The sequence below is a fragment of the Symsagittifera roscoffensis genome, chromosome 3 (genome assembly GCF_963678635.1).
Source record: "Symsagittifera roscoffensis chromosome 3, txSymRosc1.1, whole genome shotgun sequence".
Lineage (NCBI taxonomy): Eukaryota > Metazoa > Xenacoelomorpha > Acoela > Convolutidae > Symsagittifera > Symsagittifera roscoffensis.
In genome coordinates this window covers 69,608,482-69,627,742 of record NC_087064.1, presented here as the reverse complement: position 1 = coordinate 69,627,742, position 19,261 = coordinate 69,608,482, and the positions used below count along the sequence as shown (strand labels likewise).

The 19,261-nt window shown below is 37.5% G+C and overlaps 1 protein-coding gene across 1 annotated transcript in view; it reads left to right on the top strand.

Annotated features, from left to right (window-relative positions):
• Nucleotides 1-18,717, top strand: part of LOC134842364 (keratin, type I cytoskeletal 9-like) — a 70,664-nt gene extending 51,947 nt beyond the window's left edge. The window contains exons 6-7 of the mRNA XM_063858661.1: nucleotides 17,600-17,904; nucleotides 18,170-18,717. Coding sequence (XP_063714731.1) covers nucleotides 17,600-17,904; nucleotides 18,170-18,207 — 343 coding nt within the window. The 3' untranslated portion in view covers nucleotides 18,208-18,717. The remainder of the gene's footprint in view (nucleotides 1-17,599; nucleotides 17,905-18,169) is intronic.
• The last annotated feature ends 544 nt before the right edge of the window (nucleotides 18,718-19,261 follow it).

Sequence of the window (19,261 nt, the reverse complement as noted above, 5' to 3'; positions counted from 1 at the left end):
GCTTGGTTGGTTACGTACTACCAAACCCAAGAATATGAATAAAGTGATTGATACTTCGACAAGAATTTTTATGGCGATAGTGGGACCTTCAGGATCCGGGAAAACTGAGTTAATTTTGAAACTTCTGATGGGAAATACTTTTTACCCTAAATTTGGAACCGTTCTATATCTTTACAAAGAGATGCAACCTGCATTCTCAGAAAAAGTGTCTTCTCGCGAAGTGAATATGGAGTTCATGAAATTCGACGGATTCGAATCTGTGAGAAAATTAGAAAATGTTCTTCTAGTTTTCGATGATTCATGTGAAGACATCTATAATGACAAGGAATTTGTTAGGTTAGCGACAGCGGGTAGACATAGAGGGATAGATGTAATATATGTTAAGCATAACTTGTTTCAACAAAGTCGATGGTCGCGTACGATTGATTTGAACACTTCACACATCATTCTGTTCAAATCGCCTCGCGACGTTCAGCAACTAGATCTATTAGGAAGACAATTGAATGTATCAAAATTTTTGAGAAACTGTTACGAATTAGCTACCAGAGACTCTTTTGGACATCTTCTAATCGACTTGGACCCCCGTACATCAGATTGTTTGAGATATTGTTCAAATATCACACCACCTGGGCCAACAGTTTTTTATTTACCCTTATCTGAAGCAGAAACTACTCCAATCACAAATGAAAAAGAAAAACTTATCTATTCTGCGGCATATGGTACAACTGAAACCTGACCAGCTAAGAAGATTAATTAGAAAAACTTCAAATCGTGAGATCATAACACTTGTTTGTGAATGTTTGCTCAATGTAGTCAATGGAAACGTACCCGTTAAAATCGCAAACATCGAACGATTCGAGACAGCATACAAATACTTATTAACTCCAAAAACCAGTGTTGTCAAAAAACGTGCGATTATTTTGAGTAAAGAAGGCTTCCATTTAGTTCGACAAATACTTTATTTTTGTTACAAGTACCTCACAACTTAATGATGACTGCTGAAGAATTCATTCTAATTCCGAAACATTTATATGTTAAAGAGCAGCCACATGCTGCACGTGTTCTTCATGATAATAATATTAAACATAAAAATGCTCAACTGTCCTATCTTAACCGGCTTAGACCCCAATTACCTCCACAAACTAGTAAGACTACTGCAACGAAGGAAACATTTACGGATAATGTTGAGCCCCAACAAGAACAGCTTAAACTGTTAACGGACGATGAAGAAGTACCGGTCGAACGTGTTAAAGACGAAAAACTAGAAGAGAAACACAATAGACAGACCGAAAGCATTTTAGGACAGTTACAAGTTTTAGAAGACAAAAAATTTGTTAGAGCAAAAACCGTACTTGAAATTATAGAAAATTCAGAAAGAGTAACCATAAACCATGACAATGAGGTGATATATGTAGATAAAGTACCAACAGGACTTAAAGCTACAATATTTTTATACGACATACAACAACCAACGAAAAAACTACACAATCCGGCGTTCATTAACATTTTAACTGCTCTCAACTTGAATGAAAACCTGGTAATAAATCGAAATGCCAAACACGCGGTTCAGTCAGCGTCTTTTAACGCTCAAGAGAAACGAGAACCCGGACCCTCAAGAACCCGCTCAACATCGCCCACTTGGCAGGAAAAAAGTAGTGCAAACCTTAAGAGAAGTAAAAAACACAAACGAAAAAGTCTCAGCGGTAATAGAAAAACCCAAAACCAAAAACGTGAAAAAGAGTCAGAAGAAGGCTCTGACTCATACGGAACGCCCCATAACGATTCAGATTCTCCAACGTCAGAAAAGACGAAGGCGCAAACAAAACAATGGGAAAATTACCAAGATTGAAGAAAAATTGTTGAAAACTAAATACAGTGACAAAGGTCCCGCGTTATTTGGTAGTGTGAACAACTTGATAAAAGCAAGCAATTTGTCGCGAAAGAAAGTTAAACATTTCCTTCATACTGAACCTGCTTACACAAAATATCGAACTGTGATCCGAAAAACGCCGCGACTCAAGGTCATAGTTTACGATATCGACGAAATCTGGTCATTAGATCTGGCCTTTGTTGATAAACTTGCCCAGTACAACCATGATGTTAAGTATCTGCTTGTTGCAGTTGACTGCATGTCCCGCTATCTCAGAGTGCAACCCTTGAAATCAAAGTATGCTACTACAACAGCAGAAGCGTTCAAACTAATGATAACGACAAAACAACCGGAAAAAGTATGGGTGGACAAGGGCACAGAGTTTAAAGGGTCCTTCGAAGCATTATGTAAAAAGAAAGGCATAAACACATATAGCACAGAGAGCGAGAAAAAGTCCGCATTCGCTGAGAGAAATATCCGTTCCTTGAAAAATCTTATTTATAAGTACTTGGAGGATAAATGGACTTACTCATACATTGACAAATTGCAAGATTTTGTCAATGCAATTAATTCGAGAACAAATCGTGTCACAAATCTTGCACCAAATAAAGTAACTAAAAAAGATGTTCCTCGCCTGATTTCATTAAGAGCAGAACAGTCTTTGAAGTTAGTTCGACGTCCAAAGCTTTATGTTGGTGATTATGTTAGACTTGCCAAAGTAGACATACGTTTTCGCAAGGGTTACAAACAATCGTTCACCGATGAAGTGTTTGAAGTTTTTGACATACCAACACGAAATCCCCCAACATATAATTTGATTGATTCTAACAGAGAACCGATTGAGGGAAAATTTTACGAGTCTGAACTGATTCGCGTTCTGGAGAAGGACAATCATGACTGAGGGCACTTCCGACAGTCTTTTCACCCATAATGTTCCCCCTTCCTTCACAATTACCCTAGTTTCATCTGCATCAATGAACGTTTTTAAGGATAACACTCTGGCCAACTTCAAAAATCTCCTGAGTGAAGAAATAAATTTGCAAGGTGAATGGAGAGTAGCAGTTACAGAAATTACCTTCCCTACTCAGATAAACAACGTAACTGACAACAACATTGTGTACTACAAAAAAGATCGGGTTATAGCAAGCATGAAAGTTGAGAAAGACAAGATCTCCAGACCTTACCTTGGAGAAACAGCAAAATTAACAAAAGGAGAATATACGAGCATTGATCAAATACTGGACGAGATTCGTCGAAAGACAGAATTAGAGAAATTGGATTACGTAATAGATCCAATAACCAAACATCTTTCCTTATGGCTGCATTATTGGGAAGGTATAACTTTTTCAAGCCCGCAAATTCCTAGTCTACTTGGATTCAAAGGCGTCAGAGATGGAACTGGTTATCATATAGGTTACAAACAAGGAAGCACGAAACATAGCACATTCTCTACCCAAGATCTTATTGCTGACTATCCCGTTGATGTATGCGCTGGTACTCAGCTTATGTTTATTTATCTGGACATAATTCATTATCAAATAGTCGGAGACACAAAAGCACCCCTTTTACGAGTCATTGATACAAATCGTCGAGTGAAAAACGGTTACGCATGTACAATTGAACCGAATCATCGTAAAGTGTTTAGTAATTTGGATTTTAAAAAACTTTTGGTCAATAATATTTCCAATATTTCTGTGAACTTGCGCACAGAAACTGGAGGACTTGTTCCTTTCGCTGGAGGGGGAAAAGTTGTTCTGACTTTGAAATTTCAAAAGTTTAGCAATTGATCAAAATGGATTCATATTACCACAACCAAGCAAACCTACCACATTTCTCGGGGCATTATAGACAACGAGGCAGTGGCTTCGGTGCATTAGCCTTGGGAATAGGAAGAGTCGCACTTCCACTGGCTCGAAAATTTGTGATACCCGCGGCTAAAAAAATCGGAAAAGAACTACTTCTTCAGGCAGCTCCAGAACTGATAGAAGTTGCAACAAAAAGAAAAAGTCCTAAGCAGGCACTCAAAAGCACCGTTAGAAAAACAATCAAAAAGCAAGTAGGAGGAGGAAGTAGATCTCGGAAAAGTCATCCGAAAAGAACGACGGCGTTTAAACGAAAAACGAGACGCGTCATTCCCAGAAAACGAACTGCACAGAGAAGTCGCTCCGATTTCTTTACAAGGGTTAAAAATGATTTCTAATTTAATCCCGAGTGAAGCAACTCACAGCTCCTTGGACTTATTTGAGAAACCGCCTTTGCTTGTCACTTTTGAAAATGCATTCACCCAAAAAATTGGACCTTCCTACTCCCCTGATGGTCCTATGCTAGAGTTTGAAGTACTCGGCGACAGAAATAATTTCATCGATCTTCAACGTACTCGTTTGGAAATAGTTGCACGAATTGTTCGAAGCAATGGAAACGTGCTTCGAACACATGCTACAGAGGCGGCAAACAGAGATACGCCGTATTTTGTTAACAATCCTTTATCTTCATTATTTTCTGAGTGTACACTGTCTCTGAATGGTGAAAAAATATCAACTACCAATGCTAATTTTGCCCATAAAAGCTTTATTGAGACCGAGTTTTCATACGGTAATGATGCCAAGAAAACATGGTTGGCTTGTCAAGGTTATTATTATGAAGAAAATCCATCAGCCATTGACGGTGCTGGAAGGAGAGCTGATGATGTTACGGAGCGTAAAGGTCTCGTTGCGGCCTCGAGCGAGCTGAAGCTATTTGGTAAAATTGCTTGCGATTTTTTGTCGTGTGACAAGCATCTACTTAGCGGTGTGACAATAAGATTGTCTCTTAGACGTTCTCCTAATGATTTTGTTGTCATATCTGAAGATGCAGCTAAACACTACAAGGTCCAAATAATCGAAGCTAACCTCTATGTCAGAAAGATGACTGTGACTGACTATGTTCTCTCATCAATAGAAAAAACTTTGTTGAAGAACCCGGCAATTTACAATTACATCGAAGTAGTACCAAAAACGTTTCTCGCAACTGCAGGAGTACAAAGCTGGCGACAAGAGGATGTTTTTGCAAAAGAACCTGTTCGAAGAATGATAGTAGCAATGAGCATAAACGAAGCATATTTGGGTACTAATAGAACAAACCCTTTTCATTACCAGAAATTTGGGTTGAATGAGATCATTGTTTACAGAAACGGTCTACCCATTGCCGGAACTCCCATCTCAACATCAGACAATAAAAGAATTTATTACAATACGCTTGAGGCTCTTGATTTTGTTTTAAACACTAGTCATGGAATCAGTCTCGCTAATTATGATAATCATTATATTATGGCTTTTGATCTCACGTCTACTCAGGAGGCTTCACACGATTTTATTCATCCTGAATTGACCAATTGCACTATTTCGCTCGAACTCAAGTTTGACGCAGGTCTCGCTAATAACGTCGAGTTATTGTTTATGGGAGAGCGTGCATCAACAGTTTATGTGCGTTCAGATAGAAAAATTACCAAAAACACTCTTATGACCTAAGATAGACATGGATAATCTTCAACTAGTAGAAATTATTAACCGTTGTAAACATTTGAAACATCGCTTTAGAGGTGTTTTTCCGGCAGATTTGCCATGCTCTTCAGTACTGAAAAACGATAATACGTTCATGATTATGAATGCCTCACCATCGGATCAACCTGGAACCCACTGGTTGCTTTTTGCTCAAGCTGGAGGACAGATATTCTTCGCAGATCCTCTAGGTAAACGATTATGTGATTATCCCCTCGTGTACAAGAATATGCGACGAACAATTCACGAGGGAAATCAGCTACTGTTGAAAAAACCAATACAATCAGCTGATTCAGTGTTATGCGGACTTTATTGTATTTATGTTGCTCATGTTATAATTACAAACAAATTTCCAATAGGTTTCAAACTTAATGATCATGATTTGATAAGATTTGCCAAACATATGTTATTCTAAATTAATTTATTGATGTTTTTGTAAAATTTATAAATTCGTTTTTTTTTTTTCAATTCATTCTTATTAACAACAAAGTTTTTTTCTGCAAGTTTATGTGAACCGCGAAAAGTTTCATATCAAGTCCTTCGAATTATTAAGGCATGGCCGTTTGGTTTAAGGGGCAATAGCTAACCCGGCGTTGCTCGTCGCTACGCTCCTCGGGAACGCCTCCCGCTTGTGTAGTAACAATTTTTTTTTTTTTTTTTTTTTGGTATACAAGAGCGAAAGAAAACCAATATTTAAAACTTGAATTTCTTCTCCATGATAAATTTCACAAACAAAGTGTTTGAATCAATTTCCATACAACCATACCCACTTAAAATTATGTCAATTATTTTAGAAAACTCAGCAGCGTTTTCACCATTCAAAATATTAGTAAAGCGTTCAATTGTTACGTTAGTAATCAGGTCAGTTTGAGTTTGAACAGATTTAGTCTGCGAGCCGAAGCAAACTTGAGGCAATCGTCTGCGAACTGGAACACCACTAACATCTAAGTTGTTGATAGAGTTATAATTCACAGCTATTTTCAGTTTTTCCATCAGAGGGCCAGACAATTCATAGTTGGAGCAACCCAAAATTAAATATTTGAATGTAGAGAGAAGACAAGGAACAACGAAGGCTTTTGAAGTCATCTTGTTAAGTAAATCGGTAGACTCTTTCGTAAATTCGACCAGCACATGATAATGTTTTTCGTTGTCAATCGAATGGTTGCAAAAATCTAATTTATTCGAATGGGAGGATACTGCAAAATTTGCTTTTGAAGCGAAGCCTGAAAAGTTGGGTTCATGATTCAGGATGAAAAATTTGTAATTTTTACGGAATTGTTTGAAATAATCAGGGGATTGCTCATACATTGCTTCAACCATTGCTTTGAAGTTTCAATCGAATAACGAGTTGATAATGTTACACAACCCGACAGTTATCATCGTTTTCACTTTCGCATTCCTTTTCAGAGCATGAAGATTTTTTAGATTTGTTTCGCTTTTTTCTAAGTTTTTCAGTCACGTCGCAGTTTTTTGCTTTCGTCAACCTTTTAATTTTTGTGTAATTGTCCGCCAAGGACTCGAATTCACCAGTTGACAAAGTTATTCCTTGTCGATACTTAAAAGTTCCCTCTTCGTCTTTTTTGTACAATTTGATAGTTATGTAAGTACCGGTCTGTGCGAATGTTTTTGCACCGACTCTAACTAAACGTTTATCATTCGAAGATATATCCCTAAAATCATCGAAATAGTCTACATCCGTGTCAAGAGAAGCGTACATTATAAATGAATAACAACCAACTGGTTTTTAGTGTGGAACGTTGAAGAATGACTGATCACAGTATACGAGACAGATCATGCGCTCCCAAAGTAAAAATTTAGGTGATAAAGTTTACGAGCGCCCTAAGCCATATTGATAAGACTTAATCACCAAGGATATAATTTCTTTAACGATAAACCTCTTTTTATATGGGTATTTAGTTACTTTTTCCCCCGGCTATACTCTAAAAATCTTCTAGTGTTATTTATTGTGACGGTTATTTTAATGACTGTTATGAATCATGGTAATGAATTTCTAACAGCATAACAATGAATGTCTGGCAAACTATCATGAAAACTTGATTTTGAGTGCTTTCGCCCGTAGCCACTATAATAAAGCTGTCACATAAATCTAAAAAATCGGGTTTTCACATTCATTCCTAACATGACCTCAGGCGTCATGCTTAAAAGAATGAATAAAATTTGATAGCCTCGCCTAAAAAGTTATTAGCTTTGACCTAATTGAACTATGCCACCCCTTTCCTGATCTCATTTTCATTAATAAACTTTTCATACTTTTCATTCTCTCAATTTCATTTCGGTAGTTCAGTCATTTCATTTTAACAAAACTTTAAACCTCTTCAAGTCATGACTAGTCCTTTACAAATAATCTCAGTGTCTGATCGAGAAAGAACCATTATCTACCAAACATACACGAGAGAGTCGATTGCAGTCATCCATCAACAGAAAGAGAGAGTCTCTCCGTCTACAGCAAGTCCGTTCAATGACTTGGCTCCCCGAAAAAACGACGAGAATCAAAACGAGGAATGGACTACAAAAAGTCATATCATGCTACCAAACTACCTCCTTGATCACATCGATCTACTTAGACAGAATCGAAAACGAATGTACGAGAGTTGCACTATTCACGAGAGCTATCCGGCATTAGAAAAGACGGAGATAAACGACACAACCTCGCTCGAGCAGTCTCCAAGAAAAATTCTCTTCGCGTATGACTGCGAGTCAATGCCGTTGTATGAAAATCAGGAGGGATGTATTCGTGACTATGCGGAGCGCGAAGCGTACTGGGATATTCCGACAGCAATGTCTCCCGAGTCGTTTGTTAGGGGACCAGTTTCAACTCCAGAACAATCAACTTCCTATTCGGATGCTCGGGTTTCATCTAGTGCGGAGACAATTGATCTAGTCACCCCAGATCTCATTCAAGGCACTCCTCCAAATGCAGCTTGCTATGCGCCAAAAAAGAGAAAACTACAGTTTCGAGGTTTCTAATAACTTAAACAAAAAACTTTCCTTCTTTTGTTTCAAATATTATTCCAAGGTTTTATATTTTCATTTTTGTTTGATTTGACTTCTAAGCTGTTTTAACATTACTGTGTGTATATTTTTTGTCTCAGTTTTTATTTTGCTTAATAGATCAATTAAAGTTTGCCCCGTAAAGTTTTCAGCAAAATCTTAGAGAAAAACTAGAAAAAAATCAGAAATCGAGAATAATTTTACGCTAAAATTGTTGTTTGAGAAAGAATGAGAGAGAGAGAGAGAGAGAGAGAGAGATAAATACACTTGCTCACTAGTGAACCCCATTTGGAATATCCTTTTCGGGATATTGCTTTCTTTTCAAAAGAAAGATAAATATGGAAGGGTCCAACATTTTCTTGTTGGTAGTCCAACCATATTTATTTGGCTTTTTTATCAAACACTCTCTGTCCTCTCTCTCTCATCATACTTTGTGCCCGGTGGGGTTAGCCAGGTCTTACGCAAAGTAACAGAGAGTGTTTTAAGCCATAAATCTGCATTATATTACATTCATATACATGTTTTGGGTGAAAAACGGACAATTTTTTGGTAAAAATGTGAAAAAAAAAAAAAATTATGTTTTTTTTTTCGAAAAATGAACATGACCCTTAACCCTGCTCAGAAATTCATGGCAAATTGATTGAGGGTAGTTTCAATGGATTTGGAGAGAAAAAAAATTTTTTCCCAATTTTTTTTTTCAATATTTTCACAAAAATCAGATTTTCTCAAAAAATCACAACTTTTCAGGCGTCTACTCTCATTGATTGGGCTATAATTGTTTTTTTTTTTTGAATTTCTACGCTTGTCCTAATTACGTATCAGATAGCTCCTAAAAATTTCAAACCACATTCACTTGAATTTAAAACGAACGAATAATTCAAGCTAAAAATGAAGGAAAAAAGAAGTTAAAAAATTATGTTTTTTAAATTTCGAACTTGACCAGTAGAACTGTGCTCGAGGTCCCACAAAACTTACTGGTTTTTTTGTTGATAGATTTAAAAGACACTTTTTTAAACATTACTTTTCCTTTTTTCACAACATAAAAAGTTTGAGGTTTTCCTTTATTTTGAAAAAAAAAAATTTCACTTGAAATTACAGAACGGGAGGCGTTCCCGAGGAGCGTAGCGACGAGCAACGCCGGGTTAGCTATTGCCCCTTAAACCAAACGGCCATGCCTTAATATTTCGAAGGACATGATATGAAATGTTTCACGGGACACCGAATGACATGAAGGAAACTTTGATTCCGATATCTTTTACACATTCAAATGACAATCTATGCTTATCATGCATCGGTAACTATCAAGGTGTCAAATTTGCAAAATTTTCATTTTTTAAGTTTACTATTTTTTCAACTTAATTAGTTAGTTGAGGGCTTTACTTTCTGAATACTTTTATCTCATAAATCTACTTTTTATTATACCTATTTACGCAAACCAAGAAGTGGGCTTGAAATCATTAGGAAATTACTGTTTCACGGTTAAAATTAGTCAGAAAAAGTTTTAGGCTCTATCTGAATCATTCTAAGCATTAAATTTTGTAATTTAGTGCTGAAATGTTAATTGAAAGTCTAAACCAGTCGCCTAAAAAAAGCCAAAATTTTATCGCTAACCCTTAAAATTAACAGCAAAAGTTTGAGGCTGTAAATGAATCAGTTTTTAGTATACAAAACCCCTCCACTTGAGCAGAGTGATGAGACATATAGAGCTTAAAGCTAGAATAAACCCTGTTTTTGGAAAGGAAAAGACTTATTGCCAAGACGGCGAAGTATAACTCTCGTTAATGGCTTCTACTTGCCCTTACCCGCAAAGTTTTTTGGTGCTAGTCACTTCTCGCTTTTGCTTTTCCATAACCAGTTCTACTTGAAATTCTCCTAAATTTTCTTGAAATTTTCCTGAATTACTTCAGTAACTTCAACAAACAATGCCGAACTCTACTTCTATCGCGACACCTGTTCCTTGCCAGCAGTGCGGAAAAATACTGAGCTCTAAAAGGAACTTGAGAAGACATGAGCAAAAAGTTCACAAGATCCTTCCTCCCCCTCCTCCTCAAACTGTTTGCGATGAGTGTCTAGAGTCATTCGAGAGTTTGTCGGAAGCCCGAGAGCACGTCGAGCTGGTACATGACATGACTTCGAATAGTCATTGTATCTATTGCCATACAATATTTCTCACCGCGGAAAGCTATGGACAACACTTGCTGAAGAAGCACGCATTGCCTGTTTGGGACGGCATTGAGACGACGTCTTCCGCTGCCCCAACGGAAAGCGCGTTCAGAGGCAAATTGCGTCGATACGATCTCAAAGTTGGTGAAAAAGAAATGGATTTGCTTCAAGTCATGATGCAAAACAAGGAGGAAATAGATGCTCTTATACTGGAAAGGGTCAAAGAGGGTCCGAACAAGGTGCAATTCCATGTGGAAGTGGGAATGATCAAAATTCCCACTGTGCAAGACGGGGACAGTGGAAACTTCGAAAGGACCATGCTGTTTCTGAACACTAAGACATTGACAGTGTACTTCGAGGGAATAGCTGGGGTTCAATTCTTGGAACTGATTAAACATATGGTCAACCAAGTCAATTCGTTCTCTTCTCATGGTAGCGGATGGATTATTGACAGAATTGAAAAATTGCAAATCAGTTTCGCGGCCTTCTCACCAATAAGAGCAGGATCCTACCTCGAGCTACCTGATGCACTCAGCGCAGCATCTACTCTGCTCACAAATATCAACACTAAAGATGATGACCGTTGCTTTCTCTACTCCTTTGTTGCCGCATATCACAATGTGAATGAGCCGGCCCTCTACCCCACATCTAGACGGTGGCTGGAGAAAAACAAAGTCTCAACCTACAATCTCGACAAAGAAGGAATTGTGAAAATCAATGGGGAATACGAAATGCCAATGGGTCTGATGGATATGGACAGATTTGAAAAGTTGAACAATTGTCAAATCAACGTCTTCCGGTAAGCAAATTCTAATTTCCTTCTAAAAATTTTAAAATTCCTTCAATAATGTTCTTCACCTATTCAAACACCCTTTTTATTTCATTTCAAACCTAGGTATAAAAATTATTTTTCTGTTCAGGTACAACGATGGCGAATTGTTGCCCATAAGAGTATCGAGCAGATTCACTACTAGCCTGATTGTGGACTTGTTGCTGCTGACAGATGGATCAAAATATCACTATGTGTTGATAAGTGATCTCCAGAAACTGGTCGAGTACGTGCGGCACAAAGTGCACCGATTTCAATCTGAGATTTGTCGCAAATGTTTCCACACATGCGCTTCATTCGAAACTTTGAGAAGACATCAAGAACTGTGCTACCAAGACGAAGATGTCGTCATAACAATGCCCAAGCCGGGAAAAGATGACCACAAGTTCAAAAACTTAACAGCTCGTTGGTACGTACCCAGAGTAATCTACTTTGATTTGGAGTCACTGCTCTTACCAGTATACGGACCGCAACCTGATCCGCGAAAATCTAGCACGCAAACAATTGAAATCCATCAACCGTGCGGCTACGCGTTAGCAGTAATCGAATTTGGGAAAAAAGACCTGTTAAAGTTTGAGCTTAAAAGAGGACCGAATGTGATGGAAGAGCTAATTAGCTCCCTTGAATCGTTAGCGAGACAAATTTACGTAGAAAAAAGGAAATATTACACTTTCACTGGTATAACAGACCAGGAACGGGAAGATGCTACAATTTGTTGGATATGCGAGAATGATTTTTCCGACAATGATCAAGTGGTACTTGATCATTGCCATTACACCAACAAGTTTCTGGGTTGGGCACACAATGAGTGTAACGTTAATAGAAAAACAACAAATTACATTCCAGTGGTAGCTCATAATTTGTCAAATTATGATTTACACTTTATAATCAAAGCGCTGGCAAAAAGCGATTCGGAAAACACTTTTTCCGTAATACCCGCATCTGAAGAAAAATATATATCCTTGACAATCTCAGTCTACATAAAAACGTACACGGACAAAAACGGAAAAATCAAAAAACTCTACGAAAATCTGAGATTCATCGATTCGTATAGGTTCATGCTGGCATCGTTGGCAAAACTTGTCGATAATTTGCCCAACGAAAAGTTTTTTCTGCTGGAGAACTATTTTGAAAAACTCGGCCACTCACGTGAAAAAGTCAGTCTGTTGAAACAGAAAGGGCATTACCCCTACTCATACTTCAACTCATTCGAAAAATTCCGAGAAACTCGCCTTCCCCCACGAGCAATGTGGAAAAATAGTCTAACAGGAGGGGATGTGAGTGTTTCAAGAAGCGAGTACAATCATGCCCTTAAAGTTTTCACCGAACTGAAGTGTGGCTCACTTGGTGATTACCACGACTTGTACTTGACTACAGATGTGCTATTGCTTGCTTCCGTTTTCGAAGCTTTTCGTGAAGTTTGCTATCAAACATACGGGCTGGATTGCGCCTGTTACTTCACGGCAAGTAACCTTTCCGGGGACGCCTTTCTAAAAGTTTGTAAGCCCGAACTGAAACTCTTAACGGACCGTGAACATCTAGACCTTGTGCAGCGAATGATACGAGGAGGCATGTCGTCGATTTACGCGCGCCGATTTTACAAAGCAAACAATAAATACCTCGACGATTTTTCGCCCTCAGAACCATCAAGCTACATCCTCAATATTGATGCAAACAATTTGTACGGGGGGATAATGAAACACTGCCCTTTGCCCTTAAACGATTTTTCAATAGTTGAAAAAAGTCTGGCAGACATACTGCTCACCAGCGAAACATCAGAATGGGGTTATATAGTTGAAGTCAATTTAACCATACCCGAAGAGCTTCACGACTTCTTTGCTGATTACCCCCTTGCCCCCTCTCGTGAAGTAGTGGACATCGGTGCAATGAGCAACGAGCAAGTCGACATGTTGGGAAAATTGGGAATCACCACACTGCCAAAAGTGCCAAAGCTTCTACAGACCTTGCATCCTAAAGAAGGTTATGTTTTGCACTACCTTACCCTAAAATTGTACCATGAGCTAGGAATGAAAATAACTCACCTCGGAAAAGTTCTTCAGTTCCGCCAAAGTCACTGGATGGCACCCTTTGTCGACCTCAACACCCGCCTACGAAAAGCCGCGGTAAATAAATTCCAGGAGAACTTCTACAAGCTAATTGTTAATTCAGCTTTCGGTAAGACAATGGAGTCTAAGTTAGGAAGAAAGAAGCTGGAGATTGTAAGGAATGAGAGAGAACTTTTACAAAAAACAGCTCTGAGCACAATGAAAAGCTTTCAAATCATTGACGATCAATTAGCCACAATTAGCTTTTCAGTAACAAAAATATTGTGGGATAAACCTATGATAGTTGGTGCGACCATCCTAGACCTCGCCAAGCGTTTCATGTTTCAGTTTCACTATCAAAAAATGAAACCAAATCTAAACTTGGAACTCCTTTACTCCGACACGGATAGTTTTATTTACGCCATAAAAACTGATGACGTTTACCGAGACTTGGAGAAAATAAAAGCTGATTTCGACTTTTCAAATTACGATAAGGACCATTTCTTGTTCGAGGATACCAACAAGAAAGTTGTGCTGAAGTTCAAAGACGAGACTGGTGGGAAGCCGATCAGAGAATTCATCGCCCTAAAACCGAAACTATATTCGGTCGTCCTTAATGGTAAATAAAATTTAAGCCACCCTTCCACCCCCCATTCCTACCTTTTACAGAACAAAAATACCACCACCAACCTACCTACACCCCTTAATTTGTTGCATTAAACTATGGGCATTTAGCTGATTTAGGCAACATTATACAATGTTGCCTAAACGTTGATTTATCTGACAACATATTCCCTCTTGTTTCCTCTTTTTTAATCATAATTTAGAGTCTTCTGCTCTTTTTTGGTAAAATGAATCAAATTTTGTTCGGTATAAATTGAGTTGCTGAAGTGAAATGAAGCTATCCCCAACGTTGTAGAAAAGAATAATAATTTTGCTATTGTTTAGAAGGCACTCAAAAATTGAGTGCCAAAGGAATTAAACGGAGTGCACAGAGAGAACTGGTCCACCAAACCTTCAGGGACACATTATTCACCGGAAAAACAATGAGAGTATACAACTATAATGTAGTTTCGAAAGGTCACACCAATATGACAGTGAAACAAAACAAACTTGCATTATCACCATTCGACTCAAAACGTTTTCTACTTTTCGACGGAATTTCGACAGTGCCCTTTGGCCATAAAGCCGCTGAAGAAAATGCTTTTCTAGAAGACATTTACATGGACACCGCGTGGGCCAACTCATACAATGAAACTGATAACAGTTCTCCCGATTTTACACTCCCGGATTGGGGATTTTTACAGCGGCCCTACTCAGAAGCAGAGCTGCAAGAAGAAGAAGAAGCTTCTAGTAGCCGAGTCCGTGAACGTCCCCCTATAAAAAACCCATTTATTTTATCTGAAGCTTCAGAAGAACGACCATCTAAAAAACACCGCAAAGAAAACCAAAACAATAAACATTAAAGTCTGAAACATATATTTTCAGATGATTTTTACTCTTCGTCCTTTTTATACTTCGACTTGTATATGTTTTGGTTTTTACCAATTTACAACTAATAAAATACTCGTATTGAGCTCAATCACTGTTTTAACATAAATAGCTTCAGGCAAATAAACTAGTAGACACAAACCAAGTGTTAATTCAAACAAATGTGTGAAATCCTTAGGCTTGTTTTGAATAATAAACTTTAATAGCATGACAAATCTTTGACGAAAAGAAAGAAAGCCAGGAAATGATATCCACATGAAACTAGGACGAAAAAAGAAAAGTTCAGGAATTAGGACGATTAATTTTAATTATCGCGGGAAAAGGGACCGCTTTCAAAGGAATTAGAAGGAATTATTGTATCGCGTCCCGGTTGTTGAGCTCAGCTTAACAAGATCCTAAGGAGGGGGTCTTTTACTTTAGGGGTGGGAACTTGCGATCATTTACAAAATCCTAGGATAGGGGTCCTCCAAAAAATTAAGGACCCCTTTCCTAGGATTTTGCTTTACGTGAGGACCCCCCCCTTAGGAAGGACCCCCCCTTAGGATCCGGGACACGATACAATACTACTCCTATTTGGTCTTCATAATTAACCTCGTAAAACCACTCGTTAGACCATAAAATTCATGTTTGAGTGTGGTGGGGGAAAAGGAAAAAGAGCCAAGGCTTGTTCCCGATTACAAGACACTTGCTCTCGCAAGTGTAATAATATTAATTTAAATAGTTAAAATTTTAGTCGCGCAAGTTAAATAATATAAATTTAAACAGCAAGAAAAAATTACTAAAAATGTTTTAATATAACTGTGTCCGTCGACTTCACCAAGTAAAAAAAAACTATCGCGTAATGTGGCTTTTAAAACCAATTTTATAAACTTCAAAAAATAAAGGTTAAAAGTGATAATTTTTAAAGCAGTTTTGGTCGCGATTCTCAATATGGAAAGAATTGTCGGAGAAATTCTCCGAAGCAGTACTACTAGGACTGGGCTACTTTTGTGAAATCAGTTATTTTTGAGCTTTTTGGTAATATTTATCATGCCAATGTTCGAATTGTTGGATTCACAAGCAAAGTTAGGTTTGAAGTAATGTTCAGTTGAAAGAAACCATCGCATGAAGAGCAGTAAATTTTGGATTGTTTGGTCGAAATTTACCGCCCATTCGAGTCTGCTGTTTAGAATATCACTATTTATAATTTCACAATATCATGTTCAAAAATAACCACATTTGAGTTTTCCCAAATTGAGCTGCAGTGGAAATTGACTTTTTTCCAGTTCCCACCCCTATATTTTAAAATGCCAGTTTTAATATAGTTGATTTACGTGTTATTGAGTCTAAACGCGTGTTGTTACGATTCAAATATGGAAAACATATCTGTTCTCAGTACTTAGTTTGTTTACCATGCTAAATTTCATTGCATAATGGCAACGCTGAAATAGTTTTTGTTCCGACAGTCGAAGAAAACGGAATTTTTATGCTTGGTGTGGTTTTTTATTCAGTCAATTTTCGGCGATCGGAATAATAGTTTTTGGATCAAGTTAACAACCTCCCCCCTAAACGTAATTAGGGGGGAGGGGATGTTAACTTGGTCCTAGTTTTTAACAAAAAAATTATATATCCCATTGAAGATATCGACTTGCTGTGTTTTCATGAAAAAAAAATGTGTAGATCAGTTTTGATTTCAATTTTTTTTACTGCAGTTGTATTTTGTTGGTAAGCGAGACTCAAGTTAGGGCTAAAATTTTTGTCGAGGATTTGAAAAGGACATACTTCTTCTAAACTGTGTTTTAAAAATGAAATTGAAAGATATTCAAGATTTTTTTCAATGAAACAAATACGTTACACTTTTCACGCGTTTTGCTTGCATGCATTTTTTTGAACATACAAAATGTTTCGTTGTGTACAATCATGCAGACATGCTAGCCTAAAACCATCGGTAAAAACCAACTTCGGAAAAATCTAGGATTGATTGTGGCAACTATTTTAGGTCTTAATTTAGCGAACATCTATACCATTCCGGCTGCAAGTTAGCTTCAAAGTTGATTGCTATGAAATTATTAGCTAGAAATTATTAAAATCGCAAACAGTTCTGAGCAGTTGCCACCAAATTGCCTTTTTGGCGATAATTTTTCTATTTCTTTCCAAAATGACCTCAATGAAAATGACCATATTAAACGAAGATGGAGTTGGAAGCACGAAGTCACAGTGAAGTTTTCCTTTTCAATTTTAATGTCAATTTATTCAATTGCTCATTATTGATAAAAGCAACCTTTTCATTTTAAAAATAGCGAAACAAAAATTGGTTGCTGAGGAAAAAATAAAACCAAATTGAGTCTTTATAATGCTTCATGGAATTTATAGCATCCTCTTTTGGCAGATAGCATCATTAAAGCCACTAATATGGTCGGGGTTCTTGGTTATTTGTTTTTTTTTTTCTATTGTAGACCAGGTCAATCAGCAACTGTCAATTACAAATCAAGTAGATCGAGCCAGTACCAATACTCAAAAAATTATCACAATTTGGTTTCAATAGCTATTAAAACATAAAGACAACAGCTATTAAAACAGATGATAGCTGGGCAAAAAGTTTGAAATTGAATATAGATTTCAGAAACCTGTTCAAAAAAATTGTTCTTTTAATAAAACACATTGGGCCGTTTAGATCTGGTCTCAACCGCAACAATGGACGCAACGGTAACCATGGCAACGGAGGAATTTCCATCTCCTCCCCTGTCAACTCAAACATGTCGTCCTCGGGAGTTGGAGGTTCCTCCGGAAACTTCCACGACCGCATCGGATCAGCACCAGGCTCCTCCGGGTCTTCTGGACCATCTGGACCTGGCCCCTCCTCCGGGAGTGCAATTGGCTCCGTGGGTGGCTCCGGTGGGAACGGTGGTGGCGGAAATGACTACAGCTTGGGAATCCCTGGGAGGTACTTCGGAGGATATGGACACTGTTATAAGTGCGGTAGGTTCTGTTTTTTTACGCTAACTAAAATATATTGAAATTTTTATAGCCATTTTGTTGTTGCATTGTTGGTTCGAGACAAGAAAAATATATGCATCTTTCTTTGAATGAAAAAAATTACGGAGAGAAAACATTTAATTTTTTCTTCGTCATAGGCATAACTTTGTTTCTCGGTAAAGAGCTTCTCTGTGGTCGCAACATTTTGTCCTGAATTCTCCTCAACTAATTATAAGACTATTTTTGATCAAAATTGTGTGCTTTTTAGGTCGAAGAGGTCATTGGGCAAACGGATGCCCATTTTGAGACGTGAGCCGAAAGCTGAGCTTAAGACTATTTACACAAACGAGAGTATTACACAAACGAGAGACCAAGGCTGGTTATTAGCCAATGGCAGTCGAGCAATACAGAATCAATACCCATACAACTTCGTCGAATGCTACACTCTGATTGGTTGGAAAAAAACTCATAGCAAAACTGAATTCAGCACTTCAGCCTGAAACTAGACTATACCTTATTGTTAACTTAACAAAAACTTAATCGATGCAGACTTGAAGTCTAAAAATTGTATAATTTTAGTTCATTTTGAAGGCCACGCAAAAAATGAACCCATTTCTAAGTTTTCAGTTTATAAAATTATGACAATTTGGAAATTGTCAGTGTGCTACTAGAAATAATAAAGTGTATTATAAATTCTACAAATAGATATTACATAGCTTTTAGTTTGTTATATTTGGTTCTAGTTTAAAGTTCCCTCCCTGAATGTTGAATTGTGTAGGTGAGTTCGGTTTCATTCGTACTTGATGTTTGCTTATTCCAGAATCATTAAAATAAAATTGATTAAAACTATTTGTTTCTAATTGCCGCCGAGGTTGAAGAACAGTTCTGAGTACATTTTTTTCAGAAACAATGAAACTGCTGGGTGTTTTCATGCGGGCTAATATTTCTAAATTATTAAAAACAGTTTTTCTGAAGCCAAGAGAAAATTTTTGGGATCTACTTAACAATCACCCCTATTGAATCTACTAAAGAATCGCCACCCCTGTAAATAAAAACAGTAAATTCGCACTAGAGCGCTGTATGGAAATTCGCATTCTGATTGGTCGAAATTTCGCTGCAAGTAATCTACTTAACAATCTCCCCCTTTCTTGAAAGCGGTGATGGGGGGATTGTTAAGTAGATCCAATTTGTGTTATGATTTTCGAAAAAAAGGTAGATGCGTTGCCTCAGAGCCGCAATCTTGACTAGCCAAAGTTTTAATCAAATATACTTTATATGGATACTCGAAATAAATTATCAAAAACTTCAGTCAAGATGCTGAAAAAAATAACTAACTAAAAAGAATAACAACGTAGTGAAT